Source organism: Aegilops tauschii, chromosome 2 (genome assembly GCF_002575655.3).
Source record: "Aegilops tauschii subsp. strangulata cultivar AL8/78 chromosome 2, Aet v6.0, whole genome shotgun sequence".
Lineage (NCBI taxonomy): Eukaryota > Viridiplantae > Streptophyta > Magnoliopsida > Poales > Poaceae > Aegilops > Aegilops tauschii.
This window is the reverse complement of record NC_053036.3, coordinates 526,352,169-526,376,934: the sequence shown is the minus strand read 5'-3', so window position 1 is coordinate 526,376,934 and position 24,766 is coordinate 526,352,169. Positions and strand designations below refer to the sequence as shown.

The following is a 24,766-nucleotide window of genomic DNA, read 5'->3' as shown; positions in this document are numbered from 1 at the left end:
TTTATTAAAGAAGAGTTGTATATGATGCAACCAGAAGGTTTTGTCAATCCTAAAGGTGCTAACAAAATATGCAAGCTCCAGCGATCCATCTATGGACTAGTGCAAGCATCTCGGAGTTGGAATATATGCTTTGATAAGTTGATCAAAGGATATAGTTTTATACAGACTTGCGGTGAAGCCTGTATTTACAAGAAAGTGAGTGGGAGCACTACAGCATTTCTGATAAGTATATGTGAATGACATATTGTTGATCGGAAATAATGTAGAATTATTCTGCAAAGCATAAAGGAGTGTTTGAAAGTAGTTTTTCAAAGAAAGACCTCAGTGAAGCTGCTTACATATTGAGCATCAAGATCTATAGAGATAGATCAAGACGCTTGATAAGTTTTTTCAATGAGTACATACCTTAACAAGATTTTGAAGTGGTTCAAAATGGAACAGTCAAAGAAAGAGTTTCTTGCCTGTGTTACAAGGTGTGAAATTGAGTAAGACTCAAAGCCCGACCATGGCAGAAGATAGAAAAAGAATGAAAGTCATTCCCTATGCCTCGGCCATAGGTTCTGTAAAGCATGCCATGCTGTGTACCAGATCTATTGTATACCCTACACTGATTTTGGCAAGGAGTACAATAGTGATCTAGGAGTAGATCACTGGACAGCGGTCAAAATTATCCTTAGTGGAATAAGGATATGTTTCTCGATTATTGAAGTGACAAAAGGTTCGTCGTAAAGGGATACGTCGATGCAAGTTTTGACACTAATCTAGATGACTCTAAGTCTCGGTCTAGATACATATTGAAAGTGGGAGCAATTAGCTAGAGTAGCTCCGTGCAGAGCATTGTAGACATAGAAATTTGCAAAATACTTACGGATCTGAATGTGACAGACCCGTTGACTAAAATTATCTCACAAGCAAAACATGATCACACCTTAGTACTCTTTGGGTGTTAATCACATAGCGATGTGAACTAGATTACTGACTCTAGTAAACCCTTTGGGTGTTGGTCACATGACGATGTGAACTATGGGTGTTAATCACATGGTGATGTGAACTATTGATGTTAAATCACATGGCGATGTGAACTAGATTATTGACTCTAGTGCAAGTGGGAGACTGAAGGAAATATGCCCTAGAGGCAATAATAAAGTTATTATTTATTTCCTTATATCATGATAAATGTTTATTATTCATGCTAGAATTGTATTAACCGGAAACTTGATACATGTGTGAATACATAGACAAACAGAGTGTCACTAGTATGCCTCTACTTGACTAGCTCGTTGATCAAAGATGGTTATGTTTCCTAGCCATAGACATGAGTTGTCATTTGATTAACGGGATCACATCATTAGGAGAATGATGTGATTGACTTGACCCATTCCGTTAGCTTAGCACTCGATCGTTTAGTATGTTGCTATTGCTTTCTTCATGACTTATACATGTTCCTATGACTATGAGATTATGCAACTCCCGTATACCGGAGGAACACTTTGTGTGCTACCAAACGTCACAACGTAACTGGGTGATTATAAAGGTGCTCTACAGGTGTCTCCGAAGGTACTTGTTGGGTTGGCGTATTTCGAGATTAGGATTTGTCACTCCGATTGTCGGAGAGGTATCTCTGGGCCCTCTCGGTAATGCACATCACTTTAGCCTTGCAAGCATTGCAACTAATGAGTTTGTTGCGAGATGATGTATTACGGACGAGTAAAGAGACTTGCCGGTAACGAGATTGAACTAGGTATTAAGATACCGACGATCGAATCTCGGGCAAGTAACATACCGATGACAAAGGGAACAACGTATGTTGTTATGCGGTTTGACCGATAAAGATCTTCGTAGAATATGTGGGAGCCAATATGGGCATCCAGGTCCCGCTATTGGTTATTGACCGGAGACGTGTCTCGGTCATGTCTACATGGTTCTCGAACCCGTAGGGTCCGCACGCTTAACGTTACGATGACAGTTTTATTATGAGTTTATGAGTTTTGATGTACCGAAGGAGTTCGGAGTCCCGGATGAGATCAGGGACATGACGAGGAGTCTCGAAATGGTCGAGACGTAAAGATCGATATATTGGACGACTATATTCGGACATCGGAAAGGTTCCGAGTGATTCGGGTATTTTTCGGAGTACCGGAGAGTTACGGGAATTCGTATTGGGCCTTAATGGGCCATACGGGGAAAGGAGAGAAAGGCCCCAAAGGGTGGCCGCACCCCTCCCCATGGACTAGTCCGAATTGGACTAGGGAGGGAGGGCGCCCCCTTCCTTCCTTCTCCTTCTCCCTTCCCTTCTCCTACTCCAACAAGGAAAGGAGGAGTCCTACTCCCGGTGGGAGTAGGACTCCCCCCTTGGCGCGCCCTCCTCCTAGGCCGGCCGCCTCCCCCTTGCTCCTTTATATACTGGGGCAGGGGGCACCCCATAGACACAACAATTGATCTATTGATCTCTTAGCCGTGTGCGGTGCCCCCCTCCACCATATTACACCTCGATATAATATCGTAGCGGTGCTTAGGCGAAGGCCTGCGTCGGTAGAACATCATCATCGTCACCACGCCGTCGTGCTGACGAAACTCTCCCTCAACACTCGGCTGGATCGGAGTTCGAGGGACGTCATCGAGCTGAACGTGTGCTGAACTCGGAGGTGCCGTGCGTTCGGTACTTGATCGGTCGGATCGTGAAGACGTACGACTACATCAACCGCGTTGTGTTAACGCTTCCGCTTTCGGTCTACGTGGGTACGTAGACAACACTCTCCCCTCTCGTTGCTATGCATCCCCATGATCTTGCGTGTGCATAGGAATTTTTTTGAAATTACTACGTTCCCCAACAAAGAGTGTGGTGAATCTATACCTATTAATAAAGTAAGTGTGTTTCACCAATTTTTTCATCCGTTCGCCATCGAAAAGAATGTTTTTTTCTATCTGAGGTGGTACCAAATTCTTGTGTGTTTGTATGCTAGAAAAAGAATTTTCGTGCGTGGGCGGCGCTCTGTGGTCCAGCGGAACCAGCCCACTTATTTTTCTGCCCACGTAGTTGGGAAAATTTTATTTTTCGCACTGGGCGACAAATTGTCGGACTTTCGCACAGGACAACCAATAATGGACTGTCCCATTTTTCTTTTTTCTGTGTTTTTCTTCTATTTTTCTTCTCCTTTTCCTATCACTTTTTTCCCTTCCAATTTTATTTTTCGTAAATTAAAAATTCTCAAACAAGTCCAGAATAAAAAACAAAATTTGGAAAATGTTAAGAACCCAATTTTTTTTGCTATTTTGAAAATTATTCAGAACTTGCAAAAAGTTTCTCATTTTTTCAAAGAAACTATTATTTTCCAAAATTGTTCGAGATTTCTAAAAAAATGTTGTTTCAAAAAATGCTCCAAATTCGAAAAAATATTCTGGTTTTAGTGAAATTTTCGAAATTAAAAGTAATGTTCATGTATAAAAGATAGACATTTTCTACAAATCTTATGAATTTTTAATAAATGTTTCTGTTTTAAAAAATGTTCAGAAATTCAAATAATGTTCATGTTTTTATAAAAAAAGTTGGTGTATTCTAAAAATGTTTGTGAATTTTAAAAGATTTGCCCTTTCATATTTTGTTCGCATTCTTTCGAAATTGTACATAATTTTGAAAAATACTGTTCAAGATTTAAAAAAGTGTTCATATTTCCTAGAATATTCAGAAACTTCGTACCATAAAATCCTCTCGATTGAAAGCATCAGAAGGAATAGTAGATTGAATAAAATCATGGGCCTTATCTGACGTATGATGACATAACAAAACTCTTAAATGCCCTTGATCAATGAATGTAAAAATAGCGGATTGATTCTGTCACACGTGGCAAAACCGAGAAGCTAAATGTTCCTTTTTCGTGTGCACATAGGGTTTTACTTGCACATATAATTTTCGCTGACTTTAAATCCATATTATTTTATCTCCCATTGCAACACACGGGAAATATTTTTTTCTATCCGAGGTGGTATTAAATTCTTATGCGTTCATCTGCTAGAAAAAAAAAACTTGTTTCCAGAATTTCGTATGGTGGGCCGCACGCTGTGGCGCAGCGAAGCCAGCAGACTAATTTTTCTGCCCATGCAGCTGGGAAAATTTTATTTTCGCACAGGGCGACAAATAGTTGGAGCTTCGCACAGGACAACAAATAATGAGCTGGCCCATTTTTCTTTGTTTCTGTGTTTTACTTCTATTTTTATTCTTCTTTCCCTCTCATTTTTTCCCTTCCAAGTTTATTTTTATTATTGAATCTATTTCCTAAATTCAAAATTCTCAAAAAACATTTAGAATAAAAAATAAAATTATAGAAAATGTTCTGAATTCCAATTTTTTTCCTATTTTTAAAAATATTCAAAACTTCAAAAGGGCTTTCCATTTTTTCAAAAACTTTTATTGTTTCTAAATTTGTTCGAGATTTCTAGAAATAAAATGGCATTTTAACAAATGCTCCAAATTCGAAAAATATTCTTGTTTTAGTGAAATTTTCACAATTGAAAATAATGTTAAAAGATGCACATTTCTGAAAAATGTTTTGAATTTTCAACACAATTTCCCGTTCTAAAAAACTTTTCACAAATGTAAATAATGTTCATGTGTCCTACAATATTTAGAAACTTCATACCTTAATATCTCCTCGATTGAAAGGAAAAGTAGACATGGGCCTTCTCTGGCGTACGATGATGTAACAAAACTCTTAAATGCCCTCGATCAATGAATGAAAAAAATAGCGGATTGATTACTTCACACCCGGCAAAACCGGGAAGCTAAATGTTCCTTTTCCACGTGCACACAGGGTTTTGCTTGCACATATAATCCTCACTAACTTTAAATGCATACTATTTATTCTCCCGTTGCAACGTATGGGCATATGTGCTAGTAAAATAAAATCATTCGTGGCATGCGAAGAAGTAAGATCTCTTGAATACTAGTTCACATCAATTTTGGTCACCTATGAAATCTTGCCAGCTTTTCACATTCACAAACCTTGTCAATTGTTTGGCCAATGAAGTGTCCAGGAATTTCTAGCCAATCGTTAAGAAAATTTGATAGGGTTCACCCGCATGAACCAAACATCTCCTAGACCTACTAGATGGTGTTACATACAATAGACTAGAGTGGCTGGTTCGTGGCATCGATGCTGAGCTCTAGAAGTAGGGGCAGGAGAGAAGCGTGGGGCCTCGCTAGTGGCGGTCAGAGACATGTCACATCTCCTTCTACCTGCCAATTGTTTGAGGAAATGCCATAACTCAAGACTGAAGAATTAGAGGCTGAGATTTGGGTGATGTGAGCATTACAGGTGTAGGGGAACGCCCACAAATAAGTTTGGGCCCATTTGGATCATAGGAAAATAGGTTCCCAAATGATTTATGATTTTTTTCATAAACTACGCCTAAGCTTTTTCCGCAAAGTTGCACGGGCCAGTTCTGTTTTCTTGAATACTAGTCCAGATTGCAAGGACTTGCTAATGTGATTTTATGGGGATTTTTAGAGCAAAAGAAAGGGTAGTTGCTTTGTAAGTGAGAAAAATGAAAAGTCTAAATTATTTGTGGACGATAAAATGAGGAATACTATTTTTGTTGGAGGGAGAATGTTTTCTCAATATTTTGTGAGAAGATATGGGGGCATTTTTTCAAACACCAAGGCTCTGCAAGAAAATGAGATGCCTAAAGTAGAAGTATAAAATCAAAGGAAGGCAATAATGAAAATAAAAAATAAAGGTATCAAGGCTATTGCTGAAGATACTCTTAAAAAATTAGAATGATTTGTAGAAGACTGCAAAATGGCAGCTACATGCCTTATCAAACGACTGAACGTAGGGCAACATACACATCTAGGACCGTATGTCTCTTGCCAAAACCTGCAGAAACCAGCTTCCGACAAAAAGAATCAGATATTCTACCCGCGCATTGGGGAGATGAGTCGAACACAAAGTCACAAACTCACATCTTGCATCAACACATCCTGCATGTGCAGGTTTATTTTATGAGAACCTACATGCGCAGTTTTTCCCAATGGAAAGAATACAATAGACTAGAGTGGTTGATTCAGTATCCAACGGCTGAACATGGCGAAGCACCTCTCAGGCTCGTACTCAGGCGCCGTGTGACCACCACCCTGAAAACCAAAACCAGAGCAGCAATTTAGAACCGATGGTCTACTAAACCGTGCATCCCACCAACACACGTAGAGAAGGTGGAGTAATTATCTGCTTGCCTTTACGGTTGCGAATGTCATGTTGTTAGTGTAAGTTATGGTGAACCTGCAAATCCAAGGAAGAGAAAGCAGAGGAATCATTGTTAGTAAGTGAAATAAATAGAGAGCATGTGATGCAACGAGATGGAGACGACGACGAACCCGGCAGACTGGCCATGGAGATGCCAGGCCCTCCAGTCGTCGACGATGGGGAAGCCGAGCGACCTCACCCACGCCTGCGTCCCCAGGTGCGGCACCACCGAATCGTGGTCGCCGCTACCATTGATACGAAACAAAATCCCATCAGAATAGCTGAATCCTTAGATCATGGTTAATAATAGAGAAAAATATATTATTCGTTCCTCAACTCTTCGTGAAGTCTAGTTTTGGTCCCTCAACTCCGAAACCGGACAACTTGTATCCCTCAACTACCGAAACCGGACAAGGGTCGTCCCTGGTCTCGGTTTTGACCGTTTTGGAACTGACTAACCTCGGTTTTGACCGGTGCTAACTCAAATTCACATAATTGTTTCATCTCCGTGAACTTTTCGAAATTCACATACTCTTATCAAATCGACGTAGTTTTCTCAAATCCACGTATATTTGCTAATTTGCGTACAAGAAATCCAAATCCGCGTACTTTTTCAAGTTCGCATAAAATTTTCAAAATCATGAACTCTTTCCAAAAAAATGCACGTGAATATGAAAAAGTACGTCAATTTTAAAAAATTACATGAACTTTAGAAAAGTAAGCGGATTTGAAAAAAGCACGTGAACTTGAATTTACCTAGTAATGCGCATGTAGTTAGGCTCTTGCATGAGAGCTCACTCTTCTTACTTTTTCACATCTCTTTTCTTCACATAGACAAAAATGTCATGTAAGCGGGTTATAAGCTCACTGTTGTACTTGCTCTTACTGATCCTAGAGGTAGCACATGACAAAATTTCAGGGTCACTGACCTGTACACAAGCGCGCGGTAACCGTTGGCCGTAACGTTCTGGTGATACTTGATGCTGCTCGCGAGGTCCTTGGTGTACGGGACGCCGCCGTCTTGGCACCTCACCCACTCATCCACGGTGCCGTTCTTGACGCCGAGGGCGTCCCGGGTGCGCTCGTCGTTCGCCCAGAAATACGACAGGTAGTGGGCGTAGTCCTGATCCATCGGACCATCAGGCATGCATGATCGGGTCAGTCCAATCAACGGGGAAGGGGAACACATACAGGCTAGGCTAGAGGCATACACTAATGATGCGGACTTACAATACAGTCAAGCGGAGGACGAACTGGCGGATGTTTTAGCCGTTTCCCCATTTTGATTTCAGCTGCTACCTCGCTTAAGATCTTCCTGCCAGCACCAGCCGAGTCGTCCGTCTCCGGGTTCGGTCCCGCAGATGAATAAACGCATTTGTACCACAAAATCTGGGGCAACATAACTTCGGAGAGCAGCTGCAATTGGATTATTTGGAACCGTTCGTAACCTTCAGTGCTGTTTCATATAGGAGTACTTTTGTTTTCATATTTACAGAGTAAATAAAAGTATACTGGCCGGCGTGCTCTTACACTATGGAAAGTACCCAGAGCTTTGGCACACATCACGTTTGTAGGATTCTTGTAGTCCTGTCCTTGGCAATGCCCCAATATCGTCTGTATATGAAAGAAATTTATACTATGGTTAATATTTCTACCACAACAATATTGGACATATATTGTTGTATGAGCAGATTGACGGGAGAAGTGGATACAGGTGAGATTAATTACCTCATATAATTGATCTGATATTATACCAAATCCGTGAGCGAAAGGCACTTTGGAGCTTTCGTCGATCCTTTCACCCGTTTTCGGGTTACCTACTAGATAGCCCTGTTGGTGACGAAACGAACATAAATATGGCATCAGATATATTAACACCGCACTCACACTACCAAAGACAGGTGTATATACTGCTAAGAAAAAGACATGCATATAGATGTGTGTCTTCTACACTTTTTTTTTTGAAAAGGAGGATTATCCCCGGCCACTGCATTAGGACGACGAATACAGCCATGTGTGTTCTCTACACATGCTAAGAAAATATTGGAGGCACGGGTTGCTAAGTAGAGTTTTTTTTTTGCAGAACTAACTATAGCTGATCAGCACGGTGCGCTTATTTAAACTGCAAAAAGATACTCCCTCCGTCCCAATAGTGTAAAAAAATAGTCTTATATTTTGGGGTGAAGGGAGTAGATATGTTTAGGTTAGCCATAATGTCAATGTTCTATATCGGTTAAAATGGTATAGGTACAGCATTGACCGTGATCCGCATACGCACATTTATGAAGATCCATCGTCTATGCTTCGTTAATTAATTCAAAGATGGCATACCAAATTAAAGGATCGATACTTTTTGTTGAGTTTTCTAGCATACTTTACGTTTACCAGTTAAAACATCATGTACAGACCTATTGTGTGGGTTTACATGCTTCTTTCTAGGGATGAAAACTAGGCAGAAACTTTTCGTCCATGCAGGGGAAAAATAAAAACAAAGCATGAATACATAATCGAAAATGGAATTTGCATAACAGAAGCAGAATGGAAGTAAACGTATGTGGAGAAATTTCCGCTTATCGCCATAGCCCATTTCATCCCAGCACATGTACACTTTGGGAACAACCGATTCCCATCCACACACAAAAAAATATCCACCACCCCACTAGTCTGGTGATCCTTGTCCCCCCGACTACACCTCCCACTCACATCTTGTAGGCATGCCCGCCACCACACCTCCTCGTCTGCTCGTTGGTGCGCATTTGATATTTTATTTTGTTATTTTGGGTGTATTTTGCAATATGGTTGTCGGGATTTTAAGTTTGGGTCACCTTTCACCTTTGTATAGGTGTCGGCAGCAGGTTCGCTTTGTATTCGTTTTGGGCAATGTTGCTTCATATTTGTTTACAAATTTCTATTTGTGTTTTGCTTGTGCTAACAAATAAAGAAACAAATGCAACCACACCTTGTTCATCTGTTTCCGCTCAATTTTCATATCTACCGCTTAGGAATTTTGGGACTCCTAGGCGTTTAGAGTCCTCCGGGAGCATCAAACATCTGGATTTGCCCCAAGAATATGTAAAGATCGGAGATCACCTCAAGACCTACCCTTGGCGGCTGAGCTCATACATTATTGTGGCCGAAGCTTAATCAGAAGAAGGTTCGACCTTTGTAGTCGTTTTTGACTCATTGTGCCAAGCGTCTCCCACGGATAGGAGTACTCCAAGGACTTTAACTTCTGCTTTAATCAACATCAGCTCTGAGCTCTTTTGGTTATTTTTATGACTTACTCCTTTACTTGCTTAGGGGTGACCATTTTTTTATCTTGTTGTTTTTTTTTGCTAGTTGCCATGTCATGTAGGCTGTCTCTCATAGTTACACTTACCTATTTTATATATCTACAATTCCATAAAATAAAAATAATGATAAAAAACTTGCAATCTCCTAGTCAAACACCCCCACCCTAATCGACATCCTTGATCCTTTCATGATTCAGGAGAATGTGGAATCTCGGGAAGAAAGCACAATCCAGGAAACATGAGGCATAACGCATCCGGTGCACTGGCGAATTAAAAATATCTAAAGATAATCTACGACACAAATATAATATGTATATACAATGTCACAAAAATTAAAAATCCAAATTTAAACAAAGCTTGAATAACAAAAACAAAAAATTCAACATTGTTTATTTTAACGGGTCAAATTTGTGCCTCCCCTTCGAGGTTTACCAGTAGGTTGTGGCCACAGAAGGGCATGCGTGTGTTCTTTTCCGCATAGGAAGGGACACAAAGTGTTTTCTTTTGCGTATCTTGTGAGTGAAAATTCGGAATACAATAGCTTTCGTAGCGAGTATCCAAATTATGAACGATTTCGCTTCTATGCAACAAGACAATTAAAACTACACATCACTGCGCATATTCAAATGATAGTTGTGGTATAAGTTTCTCGCTTACTCGTTTCAGAGAAGACACACACAAAGCGCACGAGAGAGATAAAAAAGAGACACAACTCGGCAATAAAAGACACTCTTGGAAACAAGCGAAACAACATCCCTATCAGTTATAGCGACACATGCCGTGAGGGGATACTATCCGCTTGTTTGTTTCCTTATGTTGACGTATTTGTGTGGATGCACATGTGTTAGCTGCTTGGGTTGGACACATAGGTGGATAGATTTTTTGGATGTGTATGTATTGGTGACTTGGACCGGACCCATGATATAAGCTAATGACCCTGACACATGGGGCCTCGGGAAGTTGCAATATCCAGTTTGGCCTATACTATAACGACGCCCCATAAAACAAATACAATAAGCTAATGAATGAAATCTTGTGTTTAGTGGTGAGCCATCCTAAACTCAGGATAGAAACACAATAATAATTGATGAATAGCAGAACCAAATTTGTGATGTGTGTTTCACAATATGCATGGTTTTAGCCATATGTATTATTCCATAGTCTCTTGTGTATAATTGTGAGGGTTACCGTAGGTACCTTGAGATTAAGAAGGGGTCTCCTTCCAACTTCATTACCTGTAGGGATGAAAGCATAAAGATGACGCCGTCCGTAAAACAAAAACCATGAAGATAGAGTTGAACTCAGCTAATATTTTTTTCCATTTTGAGATGGCTTGCCACGTTTACCTTGTGGTGAAATCAGCCAATTTAGTCGACTATAAATGCATGCTCAATGTTGGATACGTGGAAATATTTAGCAAGTGCCCATACCTTGGGAAATCTTCTGTGCGATGAATGGTACAATTTTTCCAGCATACGAGTCTCCCCCAATGTAGAGAGGACTTGATAGAAACTTGGGATGGTCCCTAATCCACTGGACAAGGTCACGTGGATCAGACAGTAAGGATGATGCAGCCAATCAAAGCATCCCAACAAATCTATGCAGTTAGGTACCACCTTGATAAGGAACTCATGGAGCTGCAGTGAGCTAGATAAATCCCCAACATGGTAACCTTTGGGTTGTTTGGAAAAGGAAAATCCTGCCCCGGTCGGCGAATCAACGAAGAGGATATGTGCCACCTGCAAATGGGCGCCGTCAAGTCAAGACAGGAATCAGGATTGAACCTGAGTATGGCTAGCTGCAAGGTGTAAACGTGGCCGACCTTGGTCCATGAGTTCGGATTGATTTCCAGGCTCGGTATGGTGCCATTGTAAGGCTCTACGACGAACTTGAATGGACCTGCAGTTGCGGTTGACATGTGTGTGCATCTCATGTATGATATGATGGAGTAGAGAGTAACGGCGAGTCATCTCATCATCGCTTGAGAACGCAAACAAATTTACCGATCTCGAACGCAAGGCCGCTGAGTACGGAGCAATGGTCGCCGCCGGTGAGCCAGAGGAGGAAAGGGACATTCTCGCCGCCGGCCTCCGACTCGACAAAGTAGTAGAACAGCTCGGTGCCGCTGTCCTCGTCCACCTCCACGTACCTAGTAATTAAGCAGCAGCAGGTTATATCCTTCCCGTTGGAGTCGATCAAGGCGATCGTACCTCCCACCGCCATGGTGCGTAGAAAACTTAGCTGAAGAAGAAAGCGAGAATTGGGTACCCGGTCTCGAGGTGGAAGGGGAGACGCCCATGGAACCCGGGGAGTCTGGTCACTACCTTGGAACCCGACGCTGCGCCGGCGAGGGCGAGCTGGCAGAGCAGCAGGAGCAGCCGCCGGATCATACTAATCGTACCTAGATTGCAGAGTACAACTTGGCTGCTTTACTTTCGCTCTGGACTTGTTCTGCTGCAAGGCGGCTTGATCGGAATCATATGAGGCGCTAAACAATCTACGCTTACGTCTCGTTCGTTCAGACCAGCGCCCGATCGAGAGGTGGACACCAAGGCAACCACCAACAGATGAGCATTTCCACTTTGTAATATTCGACGTGTGCAACACATGCCGTTACAAGTAGCAGAAGAACAACGGTCCACGTGAGCCTGGTCCCATATGGCATCTTATAATTCTTTTCATATTGTGGCCTGGCCATTTGTACGCCAATACTTTTGCCAAGAGCAAATTCTACATTTACTCACAGTCTTTTTCCTATGGCACGTTTGCCTTACATTAAAAAAAAAATACACCCGATACTTTTCGTCCCTCTACAAACATAGTCCGGTTTGCAGTCAATACCGAGTCTATGTCAGCACAAAACCACCCGAGTGGTCCGAGGGGTGAAAAATATCCGGTTTTAACAATTAAGGGACCAAGTTTGTCTGGTTTTAGAGTTGAGAGACCATTTCTAGATTGTCGATAAAGCAGAGGGACGAAAAACATACTTTTTCCTAAAGAAAATGGCCCATTTACCTTTAGTTGTAACCTTGTGGTGGCTAATTTGCACTGTTTTATTTTTTTCAAACACTGGCATGGACCCATATCCGAATGATGTCCCAGTTGACCAATTCGAATATCAAATGTGTTAGGAATAAGCTACACCACGGTGGTGACCAACATGTGTGTGCGTGTAGGTCGAGTCCGGACGCTGGTGCGTGGCCGCGTCCATAGCCGTGGTCAGTTAGCCGGGTTGTGTGTATTACGGTGTCTCGTAGGAGTAAGCGTCAGGTGCATTGTGGCCGCGGCCGACCATGCGGATTGCACGTGCGCTGCAAAGCGAGGCGTGGAGTCCCAGGTCTCGCGTGAGCAGCGGCTCACGTTCGCTGGAGACCGAGTCACTCGCGTGCATGGTTTGCTCGTTCTGTTGTGATCTGGTTAGTCCAGATAAGGTAGAGTCAAGGTTAGTTAGTGCATGCGTGTGCATTGGTTAGCTGGTTAGTGGCCGGCGTGTGCGTGCGTGGAGTTATTAATGGCCGGTGTGGTCGCCGGATGGTTTGTGCGCACCTGGGTATAAAAGGCCCTCCGTTGTACTGCTCGTGTGTGAGTGTGACTCGATTTGTTGCTTGAGAAAAAGACCGTCGTTGCGGCAGGCGTATGTGCGTCGAAAAAACACCACCGTGTCATGTGTCTTCTCCTTCTTCTATCTTCGTTTGTTCGTTCGTGTGAGAGAGAGAGAGGGAGAGAGAGAGAAGGAGCTGGCACCGGCGCAAAGAACAAGTTAGGGCTCGGTGCCAACAAAATGCGTTATAGATATATTTGATAGAGCACATATGTATTGAGGAGTGTGGTGCAACTAGCCGCACATATATGTCATACCCAATTTCATACATTTTGATTGAATTTGTTGAAATTTCACATGATTCGTTGTGCCTTTAACAAATGTGCATTCGAGTTATAAGCCTACTCGGCTGCCATATTGCCCTTAGCATGTGGATCCGGATTTTCAGTTTTAGAAAACAGTAAAATAGGATAAAAATTGTCACAATGTCACAATTAAGAGGTAAATGTGGCAGGACTTGCAGTGAGTTGTCATATAACTAGAGCTTAAAAGTGGAATTTACTCTTTTACCAAATGTGACCATCCTCCATTATATCTTTAGGAGAAAAACTAATGCATAATGTTTAATGTTTATAGTTAAAATTCCTTCAAAATAAATTTGCAGTTTAAAAGAAAAAAAACACAAGGGAAATTAGCGGTTGTACATAGTCATTCACCTCTCAAAAGCAAAGGTGTCTATGGTAAGCCTTTTTTTTCTTTCTTTTGCATGTTTTGGATAATCAAGAATGGTTAGAGGCATGACACTAGTAGGAAAAGGGGCTTAGGTCACAGGACAGTTTTCACATTAGCTCCGGTTTAGTCACGAACCGGGACTAATGTGAGCATTGGTCCCGGTTCGTGCGGCCAGGGACCTGCCGGGCCTTGTGGGGGCATTGGTCCCGGTTCGTCCGGACCCTTTGGTCCCGGTTGGTGGGACAAACCGGGACCAATGGGCCACGCTCCTGGCCCACCACCCTTTAGTCCCGGTTCCTACCACAAACCGGGACTAAAGGCCTGGTCCTAGTTGCGGCCAGTGTTTAGTCCCACCTCGTCAACCGAAGGGCGCTCACATCAGTTTATAAGGCCGTCCCTATCTGCCTTGTTGAGCTTCTCTTAAAGTGAAAATAGATGCCCTTATACAGGAAATTTGACCTAAATTCATAGTAAATTTCATAGAAATTTATTATGAATTTAGGTTGAATTTTCTCTATAAGCGCATCTATGTTCATTTTTTTTATATTTATAAAATAAATAAACTTTAATAAAATAAATAAAACTAAATAAACCTTAATAAAATAAAATAAACTAAACTATAGTAACTACAATAAATAAACCATAATAAATTAAGTAAAAATAGCAGCATTAAAATAAATAAAAATAGCAGCAGTAAAATAAATAAAAATAAAATAATTAAAGTAAAATACATAAGTAATTAGAAATAAAATAAATAAGTTTTTTGTTGTAAGTAGAAACAAAGCAAAACAAATAAAGCAAAAGAGAAAAAAAAACACGAGCCATCAACTCCATAACCGCCATATCTGGGATAGAGAAGGGCGATCCCTTGGAGTGGGATTCACATACAGTTGCCCGTAACATCTACCATTCGAGCCTAGCAGGTGGAACTCGGATCTGTCAACAGTGTCAAAGCGGCAAATAGCAGGCGGAGGAGAAGCCACCGATGTCATGTGTAGATCCCTTCTAGGTCTTGCGGATCATGCTATTACAGCAATTTGGTTGGTTGATCCCAAAAAAAAAGGAATTTGGTTGGTTTTCTTGAAGCCCTAGCTTGTTGTGCCGTCCTATTCTCTCAATGCAATTTAGCAAATGCTACTACAGTACAGTAAAGGGCACAAAGAAAAAGCACGCAGTGAAGGAAAATACCTCCATATCAAAGCTGCTACTTATCTTGTTGGTTATCAGGATGTGGATATGTAGAATTTTCTCTAGCCACGGCAACAGACATGCATTCATCGAGGGGGTTCACTACAGAACAAAATAAATGCTGACGTTAGTTGTTGAGGGTACGTTTGACATCCCTGAGAGATTAGATAATGAAAGGATGAATCGTCAAACCTGGATGAACAAAGACGCTACCAAGTGGATGAATCTGATGGCCTGTCCTCCCTTGAAGATCATGCGTCCTCCCTTGAAGGCACCACCAGGGCCATGGACGCCTCATACACCGCCGCCGACGTGTTGTAGTGATGAGGTATCGTGCAGGATCTGACACAGGATCACCTTCAGGCAAGATGAATAGGTCTTCAGGGGCACGACGGCCGGCCACAGCAGGCCCCTGCCATGGACGGCGCCGCCCGAGCCACAGCCGCTCGCCAGCTCGCCTCTGGAGCAGTCCAAGCTTATCCGCGAGCTCGTCCACTAGTGCCCGTCGCCGCCACGACGTCCTGCAGGCTAGAGAACGGTGGTTCGCCGTTCTTATCCACGGCCGCCGTTGGAACCGACTCCGGCCGCCTATATAAGGAGCCCCCGATTCCGTCCAGTCCCTCAGGCGACCTCAAGCCACCCCACCTAGCACCCCCATAGCAGGCAATCGACCAGGGAGTGTCTTCTTCCCCATCTCCGGCCAGTACAGCCGCCGCCGCCCTCCGGTCCATTCAGTCGCAACCAGAGCCCCCCTCCCCCGTCCGTATAGCACCACCATCCTCCTCCCCTCGACTGTGCGGAGCCGCCCAAACCCTCAGCTGCATCGGGGAACCACCGTAGGCCAAAGCCCCAAACCTCCCGAAGCTGCCGTCCGCCGCGGAGCTCGCCGCCGGCGACTCCCTCCATCCCCGCCACCTCCTCGACCACCGGGAGGACCGCCCTGGCCTGGCGGATCTGTGACACCCAAAATTTTATTTGGCTTTTTCAAACTTTTATTTGATTTGAGGGATGTTATTTAAATTTTTTTGAAGAACTCTTCCTCTCAAAAACTTTCTTTTATGAAAAATGTTTTGTTTGGATTCACCCAAGACTTGATTTTGGTCTTGGAGGTTTTTCCATCTTATGTGGACTCAAACCCAAATGTTTTTCATTTGGGAAATTTCTTTTGAAAATCTTTTAAAATAGCCCTATGGCATTTGGAGTGATCTTTTCCCCCTTTTCAAAATCTCTTCTTGCCATGACATGAGTGGAAATCCCCTCCCATAAGCCTTTCCCCATCTTTGTGTCAAGGTATACTTCAAATCCAGCAAGTTGAGCCTCCCCATGTTCTTCCTTCCATTTATTTCTTCTCAAAAATAATTTCTGCCTTCTACTTTGGCTCTTGAAGATTTACAAAGGAGCTACCTTTTCTACTTTGAGTTTTGCCTCCAAACCTTTTTCCCTGGCTAGTCCTTAGAGCCCTCAACCAAGATCCATGAAGATCCACTGGTCTCCAGTTCAAATATTTCAAATTGTACTTGCTGCAAGTTTGGACCATATTTGCCAAATTTGATGAAATTCATATGAATTCTCCTCCTAAAAATCTGAGAAAATTCAGGCAGCCTCTGGGTGCATTGAGAGGTCACCTCACCAAGTCCCAGCTCTAGAATTTTTTTTCTTCATGCCAAATCATTTCGTCGAACAACTGATGGGCACTGTTTCTGTCACTGTTCAGAAATTCAGAGATACAGTTTCAGTGAGCACTGTCGTTTTCTTCAGAACTCCTTCTCGATCTCGCCAGTACCGCGGTGGCGCCTTGCTCCCTGTTCTCTCCTTCTTATCCCTGCGCCACACGATCGTCTGGAGGCTAGCGGGCGTGGGCGACGAGCAGGCGGAGGTGCGCCACCCCGTGAGCGACGGCAGCAGCGGCTTTGCGGCTGCCAGAGAGAGGCGCAGCGTGGACGGCGCCGTCCAGCGCCGCCCAAGCCACCGGAGGCCGCCGCGTGGCCCTCCACTCACCCGTGCACGCCGCGGTCCTTCGTCGTGAACTGCTAGGCGCGGAGCGCGCTCTCTGCCGCCGCCGTGCCCGTACGGCCGCCCCGTCGAGGATTGGCGCATTACGCCTAGCCCGACCGAAGTTTAGCGGTGGAACGGCACCAGTGATCCTCCCTGATGGTGCCTAGCCGCCTAAACCCCCTGCCCAACCTCTGCCTCGCCGGAGCTACCCCGTTCACGGCCACCCCCTCGGATCGCCTATAAATAGAGGCCCCGAGCTCGAACTCGAACTCACACCACCCCTTCGCACCACCAATACCACGCCAAGCCACTGGTAGAGCCACGAGGGAGCCTTCTTCCCCAACTCCGGCCGCCTCGACCCGCCACGGGACCCAGCTCGATTCGCTCCCGTGCGTGCACCTCTACCCCTCAGCTCTTGCCAGTAGCTTCCTAGTACATCCACTCTCCTGACCCGCGCTTCTGGAGTTTGCAGCACCCACCGGAGTTCTCCACCATCGCCCGAACCACCGTCCGCCGGAGAAAGTGTCGCCGTCGACGTGGTGCTCTCCGACGGCCAAGTCCACCACCCACTGACGCGGAAGAACACCCTGAACATCTTGGTACCCTCCGATCTCCCTGCCTCGCCGTGGTTCAACGCCGGCGACCACCGCAGCCTTCGGGCGCCGGCGAAGTTTTAAACCTGACGTGTGGGACCCCCCGTCAGCCTCTCTTCTATTTCCCTCTTGAACCATTTTCTGATGGCGCCTTCGGGCAAAATGCGTCTTCTCTTTGGGCTGGCGCATTTCTTTCCGAATCGTTTTCTGTTTTCTCAGTTAAGTCCCTGGTTCTTTTCTGTTTCATCACAGATTAGTCCCTGGACTAAAACACTTATATCTTTTTAATAAAAGATGATTTTTGATTGATTCTTTTTCTGTCAGTCTTATAATTTTGTCTAGTTTTTTATAGTATTTATTTGGAATATTTTTGGAACAATTTTTATGCACGTGATGATTTTCACGTTAGTGTACAGTTTCGCTATACCGTAGGTTCCGGAGGAGGTGACGGAGCCGCGAACTTTGCCGAGCTAGACTCCGACTTCTCCGAACCAAGCAAGCATGTTTGAACCTTTGATATGATAGGTGTTTTGCATGTTTGCTTGAATGGTGGTGCATGGCATATGAGCATCGGTGAGTATCTCGTTGCATGTAAGGCAACTATCCGTGTGTTTCGAAGTTACTGTGATCTTTGGTGAAAGATGACCTGATCATGTGGTGACATGAAAGGTAGTAAGATGGTATTGTTGTAGCATGCCAGTCTTCGTCATCCGATAAACTCCGACGCTAACGTGGACTGAGCCACGTTACCGTCCCTTCCTTTTCGTGCTGCCACATGTTTTCTGCAAAGAATACAGTTTAGTAAGTTGTTAACCTCTTTCCTGGTACACACCAAATAGAGGGGCCGGGATGAGGGTTCCATGGCCCTGGATTAAAGCCAGTCATCCGGTCAGGGGGCATGGGTGTTTCCGGTTGGGACCGAGAGGGGGGCACCCCTTAGAGCGCGCGTATATAAATTTGATCCCATGCTACGCAAGGTTGTAGCCTCCCCGTCTCAAAGTTTTTCTTGAATGTTGCCGAGGGTGATTCCTGGCATCGGAATGTTGAATGGGTGTGTACTGGTTAGATGTGTTTCTCCTAAAACACCGTAAACGGAACTAGTCCCTTGTGACTACTGAAATCCGTTGGCTGTGGTTAAGAGTACAAACTCTGCAGAGTCAAATCCTTCCGAGTCATCGTGTCCATGGTCAAGGACCATGGCCAGTATATCCATATCTATGTCAATCCTTGTGGTAAATCCCCGGTGAACAAGCTTGGGTGGTAAACCCGGTTGCATTATTATTCATGTGGATGGACTAATCTTTCATTTATCTCGTACCTGAATATTCCCTTGAATGATTTAAATTCATGAGCCACTGAGATATTAAGTTATGAAATATAAGCCCTTTATGTGATGTCGCTCAGACGTCCGACTGTGGCACCCTTGTCATTTACTTTTGTTATAAGCCCTTTATGTGATGTCGCTCAGACGTCCGACTGTGGCACTCCTGTTATTTACTTTTGATATAAGCCCTTTATGTGATGTCGCTCAGACGTCCGACTGTGGCACTCTCATTATTTACTTTTGATATAAGCCCTTTATGTGATGTCGCTCAGACGTCCGACTGTGGTACTCTTGTTATTTACTTTTGATATAAGCCCTTTATGTGATGTCGCTCAGACGTCCGACTGTGGCACGTACTGTCTTTTATATTCTATTATAAGCCCTTTATGAGGTGTCGCCTTGACGCCCGACTGCGGCATTGTTATTTCATTTTTACCCTTCCGAGGAGTCTTTCAGACACTCGATTGGCCTTCAGTATTACTTTGGGATTTCGGGAGGACTACCGCTCGATTTCCCTTTTATATTTCCATGCATTGCTATTTTATTATCTGAGTGCGCTTTGCTAATCTGTTCATATGCATCATGTTTACATTTATTATATCTTATGTCCGAACTGTCTTGCGAGTACTTTCATAGTACTCACCTGGCTTGTTGATTTGGCCAGATGGTGACGAAGGCGATCTCATGGATGAAGAGTTTGATAGTGAGTCCGACGCCTAGAGGAATCCCAGTCAGTCCCGTGCGATCCTGGATATTGGTCACTTGTATTATCTACGCTTCCGCCACCCACAATAAGAATCCTCGAGCCTCACTCCGATGCTCGAAGAGTTGTTAGATTTAGGAGTCATGTCACCCACTTCACTGTGACATATCCACCACCGTTGTTTCTTTGCGAGTCAGTAGTATGCCACTCTATCCGCCTTTATGTATTATTGGCGTGCTTGTAATAAATTGTTGAGCAGTCTCTGCTCAACCATGTATTATATTTAGTACTCCTGTTTTTTCTTCTGTGATCAAGACATTGTCTACCAGTGAGGAGGAATTCTTCTCTACTGGTCCGTAAAAGGGATCGGTTTCTCAATAAATATCTTTATTGAAAAGCCGGTCGTGACAGGATCCATCCCCGCCCTCAGGACCCCGCGAGGAGCCGCCGTTCGCCGGCGTTGATCGCCGGAGCCCCGCCTCTGTTCGGCCAGAGGAGGAAGGAGGCGGGGGCGACTGGTCAAACCTGACCAGTGGGCCCAAGGGACCCACTGTCAGTGACCCACGAGCCGGTCCACGCGGGTTAAGTGGAGGATCTGACACAGGATCACCTTCAGGCAAGATGAATAGGTCTTCAGGGGCACGACGGCAGCGGCGGCGCCATGGCCGGGACTGGTGACGACGGCGGCGGCGAGCGAGCGGGAGGGTGGCGGCGGCTGCGTGCGAGTGGGAGGCCGGAGGATCACCACTCATTGTGCTCGACATATCACTACAAGAAACCTGTTAATCCATGACGGATTTCTAATGACATTTTTGGAAACTCTCATCGATGACCTGGTAAAACCCCACAAGCCCGGTGAAAGCCCGCTAAAGCCCGTCTAACCGTTCCCGTATAAAAACTTAACCCTAAATTCCCTCCTCGGCCCCTGCATCGTGTCCCACAGCACGTCGCCACCCCTCGTCCCTCCCACAGCTCGTAAACCTTAATTAAATAAAATAAAATAAACTATAGTAACTGTGACACCCAAAAATTTTGGCCTTATTTTGTTTATTAAAATATTGCCAGGAAATAAAACTTTTCCAATTTGTCAAGTTTTACCTTTTGTGATTTTGGATTTTTGCCTCTAGTGGGAGAAACCTTCAAGGGTATTGTTGGACTTGATTTCTCTCCATAATAAAACCTTTATTTATCAGTGGATTCAAATGTTGCAAGATTTATTTATTCAAAAAGCTTTCTTTCTTTAAAATGATTCCTTTTGCATTTGGGGCCCATTTGCACTACAACCACTTGACAAATGCTCCTAAAAATTCCACCAAAATTTGGGGATGTCATGTGATGTTTCCACATCACTTTTATGCAAAGATACCTTCTGGCCATTGGAGATTTTGAGCTCTACACCAATTTTTCCAATCTGGTCCAGTAGGCACTTTTGCACTGCAACCCATTTAAATATTTCTTCAAAAATTCTTCCAAGTGTTTGGAGATGACAGTGGATGCATACAATTCATCTTCAAGCAAAAACCCAATGATGTTTTTTTGAAAAATTTGAGTGGATCAACCTCTTTGGCATTCTGGTCCAATTTGGTGATTTGTACTGCAACCATATTTTTCCTTGCTCTAGTGACCCTGAGCTTTTTCCTACTTGTAGCCCTCCCTACCAAACTCTTAAGCCCAGGAGATTGGGCTCATTGGAGGTTTTGAAGTGCATGTTCTAAACCCCCTTTTCTTTCTGCCCAAAACTGGAGTTTTGCAAAACTTGCACTATCAACTTTCTGTTTTTGCCAAACTGACCCTACCACCATCTCCTGTGTCTAAGGAGGCACTGATCTGGAGACTTTGGCCACTCCAAGAGTTGCCTAAGTGCACTTGACATTCTGTCGAACACCTGGTGTGCACAGTCATTTTTGGCAAGCTCCCTGGTTTGCATTGTGGACTTGTACCCCAGCCCTATCAACCTTGTCCACTGAGCTCCTAGCCACCCCTACCCTCGATCTGTGCTTTGCCAGCTCCACCCTCGCGCTCTAGACCACGCTGGCATTCCGTCGAGCACCTGCCGTGCATGCTCTGGGCGCGCCCAGAGCGCACGTTTTGCACGCGCGCGCACTACGCCGACACGCCGCACTGCCGCGCTCGACGTGACCCGACCCTGGCTCCCTCTGCATCGCTGAGCCACGCACTAGTCGCCCCCTGCTCCACGATCACTCTGGCACCCTGCTGCGTCGCTGGCCGCGCCCTTGGCGGCACGCCGGCGTCGGCAGCGGATTCCGCCGCGGACGGCGCCGCCCAAGCCACCAGCGCACGACAGCTGCCCCGGAGCACAGGCCGTGCTTATTCCCCCGCTTGTTGGAACGCGTTCGTCGCCGCCACGATGCCCTGCAACTACAGGAAAGCGGTCGCCGGCGATCTTATCTTCTGCCGCCGCGGAGCCGCCTCGTCACGCTATATAAAGGGCCCCCGAGCCCCTCCGAGCACTCACGCGACTTCAGACTTCCCCCGTAGAGCTCCCCGCGCAGTAGATCGACCGGAGAGGACCGTTTCCCCCAACTCCGGCCAGCTCGGCCGCCGCCAAGCCCCAGCGCGATTCGTCGCCGCCGGCCACCCTTTTGCCAATCCAGCGCCACCAAGAACCTCCCCGTAGTCTTGCGGAGCTGCCCAGCTACCCAGCTTCGGTCGGAGGCCACCGGAGCAACATAGTCACTTCACCACCGTAGCCTCCCTCCGCCGCGGAGCTCGCCGCCGGCGATTCCTTCCACCTCCGCCGACCCAACGACCACCCAGAGGACCGCCTCGGTCTTGCCGTCCCATCCCCGCCCTTGGATGCCCTCGAGGAGCCGCCGTTCGTCGCCAGTGATCGCCGGGGCCCCGCCACCGTTCGGGCGCAGAAAAAGGAGGGAGAGGGAGAACGGTCAAACTTGACCAGTGGGCCCTCTGGACCCACTGTCAGCGACCCGCGCAGCGCCCTCTCTCTGTTTAAGTGGAGGCGCAAAACCCCGAGTGCGTTTTCCCTGCTGCGTAAGCGTATTACTGCTGAAGCGTTTTCCTTTTTTCTGGTTTTATTTAAAAACAGATTTGACCAAACTTTGACTGGCTATAACTTAAAAAAAAACTCCAAATGAGTTGATTCTTTTTCCTACCTCTCTCAAATTTCATCTAGTTTATTTTAAGATTTATTTCAAAAATATTTGAGACAGGTTTTGGTACTGTGTTTGAAATATTTGTATTTGTGTATTTTGCAAAATAGGATTTTTGGAGGAAAAGGAAAGCTTCCACTAAGTGCATCCTTTGCATACTCTTGAAGGCAAGCATTTCTGAACTCTGGCATAATATTTGTTGTGGTGTTTTGATGCGATCACAGCACCTTTTGTCTTGGAGTATAAGTGACAGTTTATGTATCGATGTAGTCTCGTGCATGAGTGCACTTTGGAGTTGTTTGTGGCCAGCAATGGATACCCTGAGGATTTGGATCGCCCTCGTGAGCTTCTCTTGCACACCGGTAGGAAGCGGGAAAGTCGTGGTCTTGGGTAGACACGAGCTTGTCCCTAATCCCTCGTTGTGACGAGTATGCCCGGCATAGCATGGTGAGGCTCGAGGAGTGGTGATTTATTTCACTAATGGTAATATTGTTGGTGGATACTTGGATCACCTGAGTCGGTTGTAGACCGAGTCTTGTTCAGTAGCTTCCTTTTGTCGGTACCACCACTTGTCCCTGCAGGGGACAGGGTATGGTTCAGTAGGTTGTCAACCCCTTTCCAAAGCACACACCGTACAGAGAGGCCGTGATGAAGGTCCCGTGGCCACGGATTAAAGCCTGTCATTCGGTCCGGGGGCATGGGTGTTTTCGGTTGTAGCCGAAGCGGATAGCTTCCCCAGTTTGCGCGCGGTATAAATTTTGTGATCCCATGCTACGTCGAGGTTGTAGCCTCCCCACTTAGAGTTTTGCTTGGCAGGTGTCGTGGGTGATTCCAGGCACTGGTGAGTTAAGCTGGTGTGTGCAGGTCAGGCGTGTTTTCAATCAAAAGACCGTAGACGGAATTAGTCCCGAGGGACTGAGTAATCCCGTTACTCGTGGAAAATGGTACTCCCTCTGCAAAGGATACATCCTGTTGGATAGTCATGTTCTTGAGTATAGGACCACAGTCTGGGTTAAATCTTGATAACGGTATTCGGAGGGAGAACGATTTAACTAGAACTCTGTAACGGTATTCGGATGGAGAACGGTTTAACTAGAGCTCAGTAACGGTATTCGGTTGGAGATACGACTTGACTGAATTATCGGTTTTCGGATGGAGAAACGACTGTACTAAATATTGTTTATGATTATGGCACCTTTGGATTATGATCTTTATTATTATGGACTAACCATTTATTTTATGTGTATTATTGAGTATCCCTGGGACGGTTCTACCTCCTGGATATTCACTGTGATTATTCTCTTATAAGCCCTTTAGGTGGTGTCGCCCCGACGCCCGACTGCGGCATTATTATTTCTGCATTTTCCGCTCGAGGAGTCATTCAGACACTCGTTTGGCACCAGTATTATTATTTCTGCATTTTCCGCTCGAGGAGTCATTCAGACACTCGTTTGGCACCAGTATTATTATTTCTGCATTTTCCGCTCGAGGAGTCATTCAGACACTCGTTTGGCACCAGTATTATTATTTCTGCATTTTTCCGCTCGAGGAGTCATTCAGACACTCGTTTGGCACCCAGTATTATATTTTGGTATATTTTTATCCATATGTGTGCATCATGGTTTCTCGTATATTTTCGTGACGGATGTATGATCGTCTATTAAATCTGGAGTATGTTGGATATATTATACCCGTGTTCTTAATGTTTGCGAGTACATTCAAACGTACTCACTGGCTTGTCCCTGGCTATTGTCTTGGCCAGATTGCCTTGCGTGGAGGTATGCATCGCGGTGACAACCTCGGAGCCTACGTGTTGACATTTGCAGCCTCGCGAAGATAGGAGTTATCTTGGTCAGCTGTTCTTGTGGGAAATGGAGTCCCATAGGCGCAGATGTTTCCAACCGCTTCCGCCCTCAACTATTAGAAACCAAGTGTTGTACTCCCAGGCCTAAATGGTCTTGTACTACATATTTTTGTTCCTTGCTCGGAAATCTTGTATCAAGTTGGTACCTCATCAGCTAACAGTA

The 24,766-nt window shown here is 45.0% G+C and overlaps 1 protein-coding gene across 2 annotated transcripts; it reads right to left on the bottom strand.

The window, feature by feature from the left end:
• Positions 1-5,745: 5,745 nt before the first annotated feature.
• On the bottom strand, positions 5,746-12,172 carry LOC109772212 (serine carboxypeptidase-like 18). 2 transcript variants are annotated; one of them, XR_012203205.1, is made up of 14 exons: positions 11,801-12,121; positions 11,536-11,681; positions 11,355-11,431; positions 11,149-11,271; positions 10,963-11,065; positions 10,730-10,767; positions 7,968-8,069; positions 7,770-7,853; positions 7,470-7,655; positions 7,169-7,362; positions 6,996-7,063; positions 6,371-6,484; positions 6,230-6,275; positions 5,746-6,130 (listed from the first exon to the last, which is right to left on the bottom strand). XR_012203205.1 is itself a non-coding variant. In XM_020330904.4 (13 exons), the coding sequence occupies exons 1-13, from the start codon at positions 11,920-11,922 to the stop codon at positions 6,047-6,049; spliced, it is 1,419 nt and encodes a 472-aa protein (XP_020186493.1). In that variant the 5' UTR covers positions 11,923-12,172; the 3' UTR covers positions 5,746-6,046. The 2 variants fall into 2 exon arrangements, 1 of the variants encoding a protein (XP_020186493.1); XM_020330904.4 differs by lacking the exon at positions 6,996-7,063 and having other exon boundaries at positions 11,801-12,172.
• Positions 12,173-24,766: the final 12,594 nt, after the last annotated feature.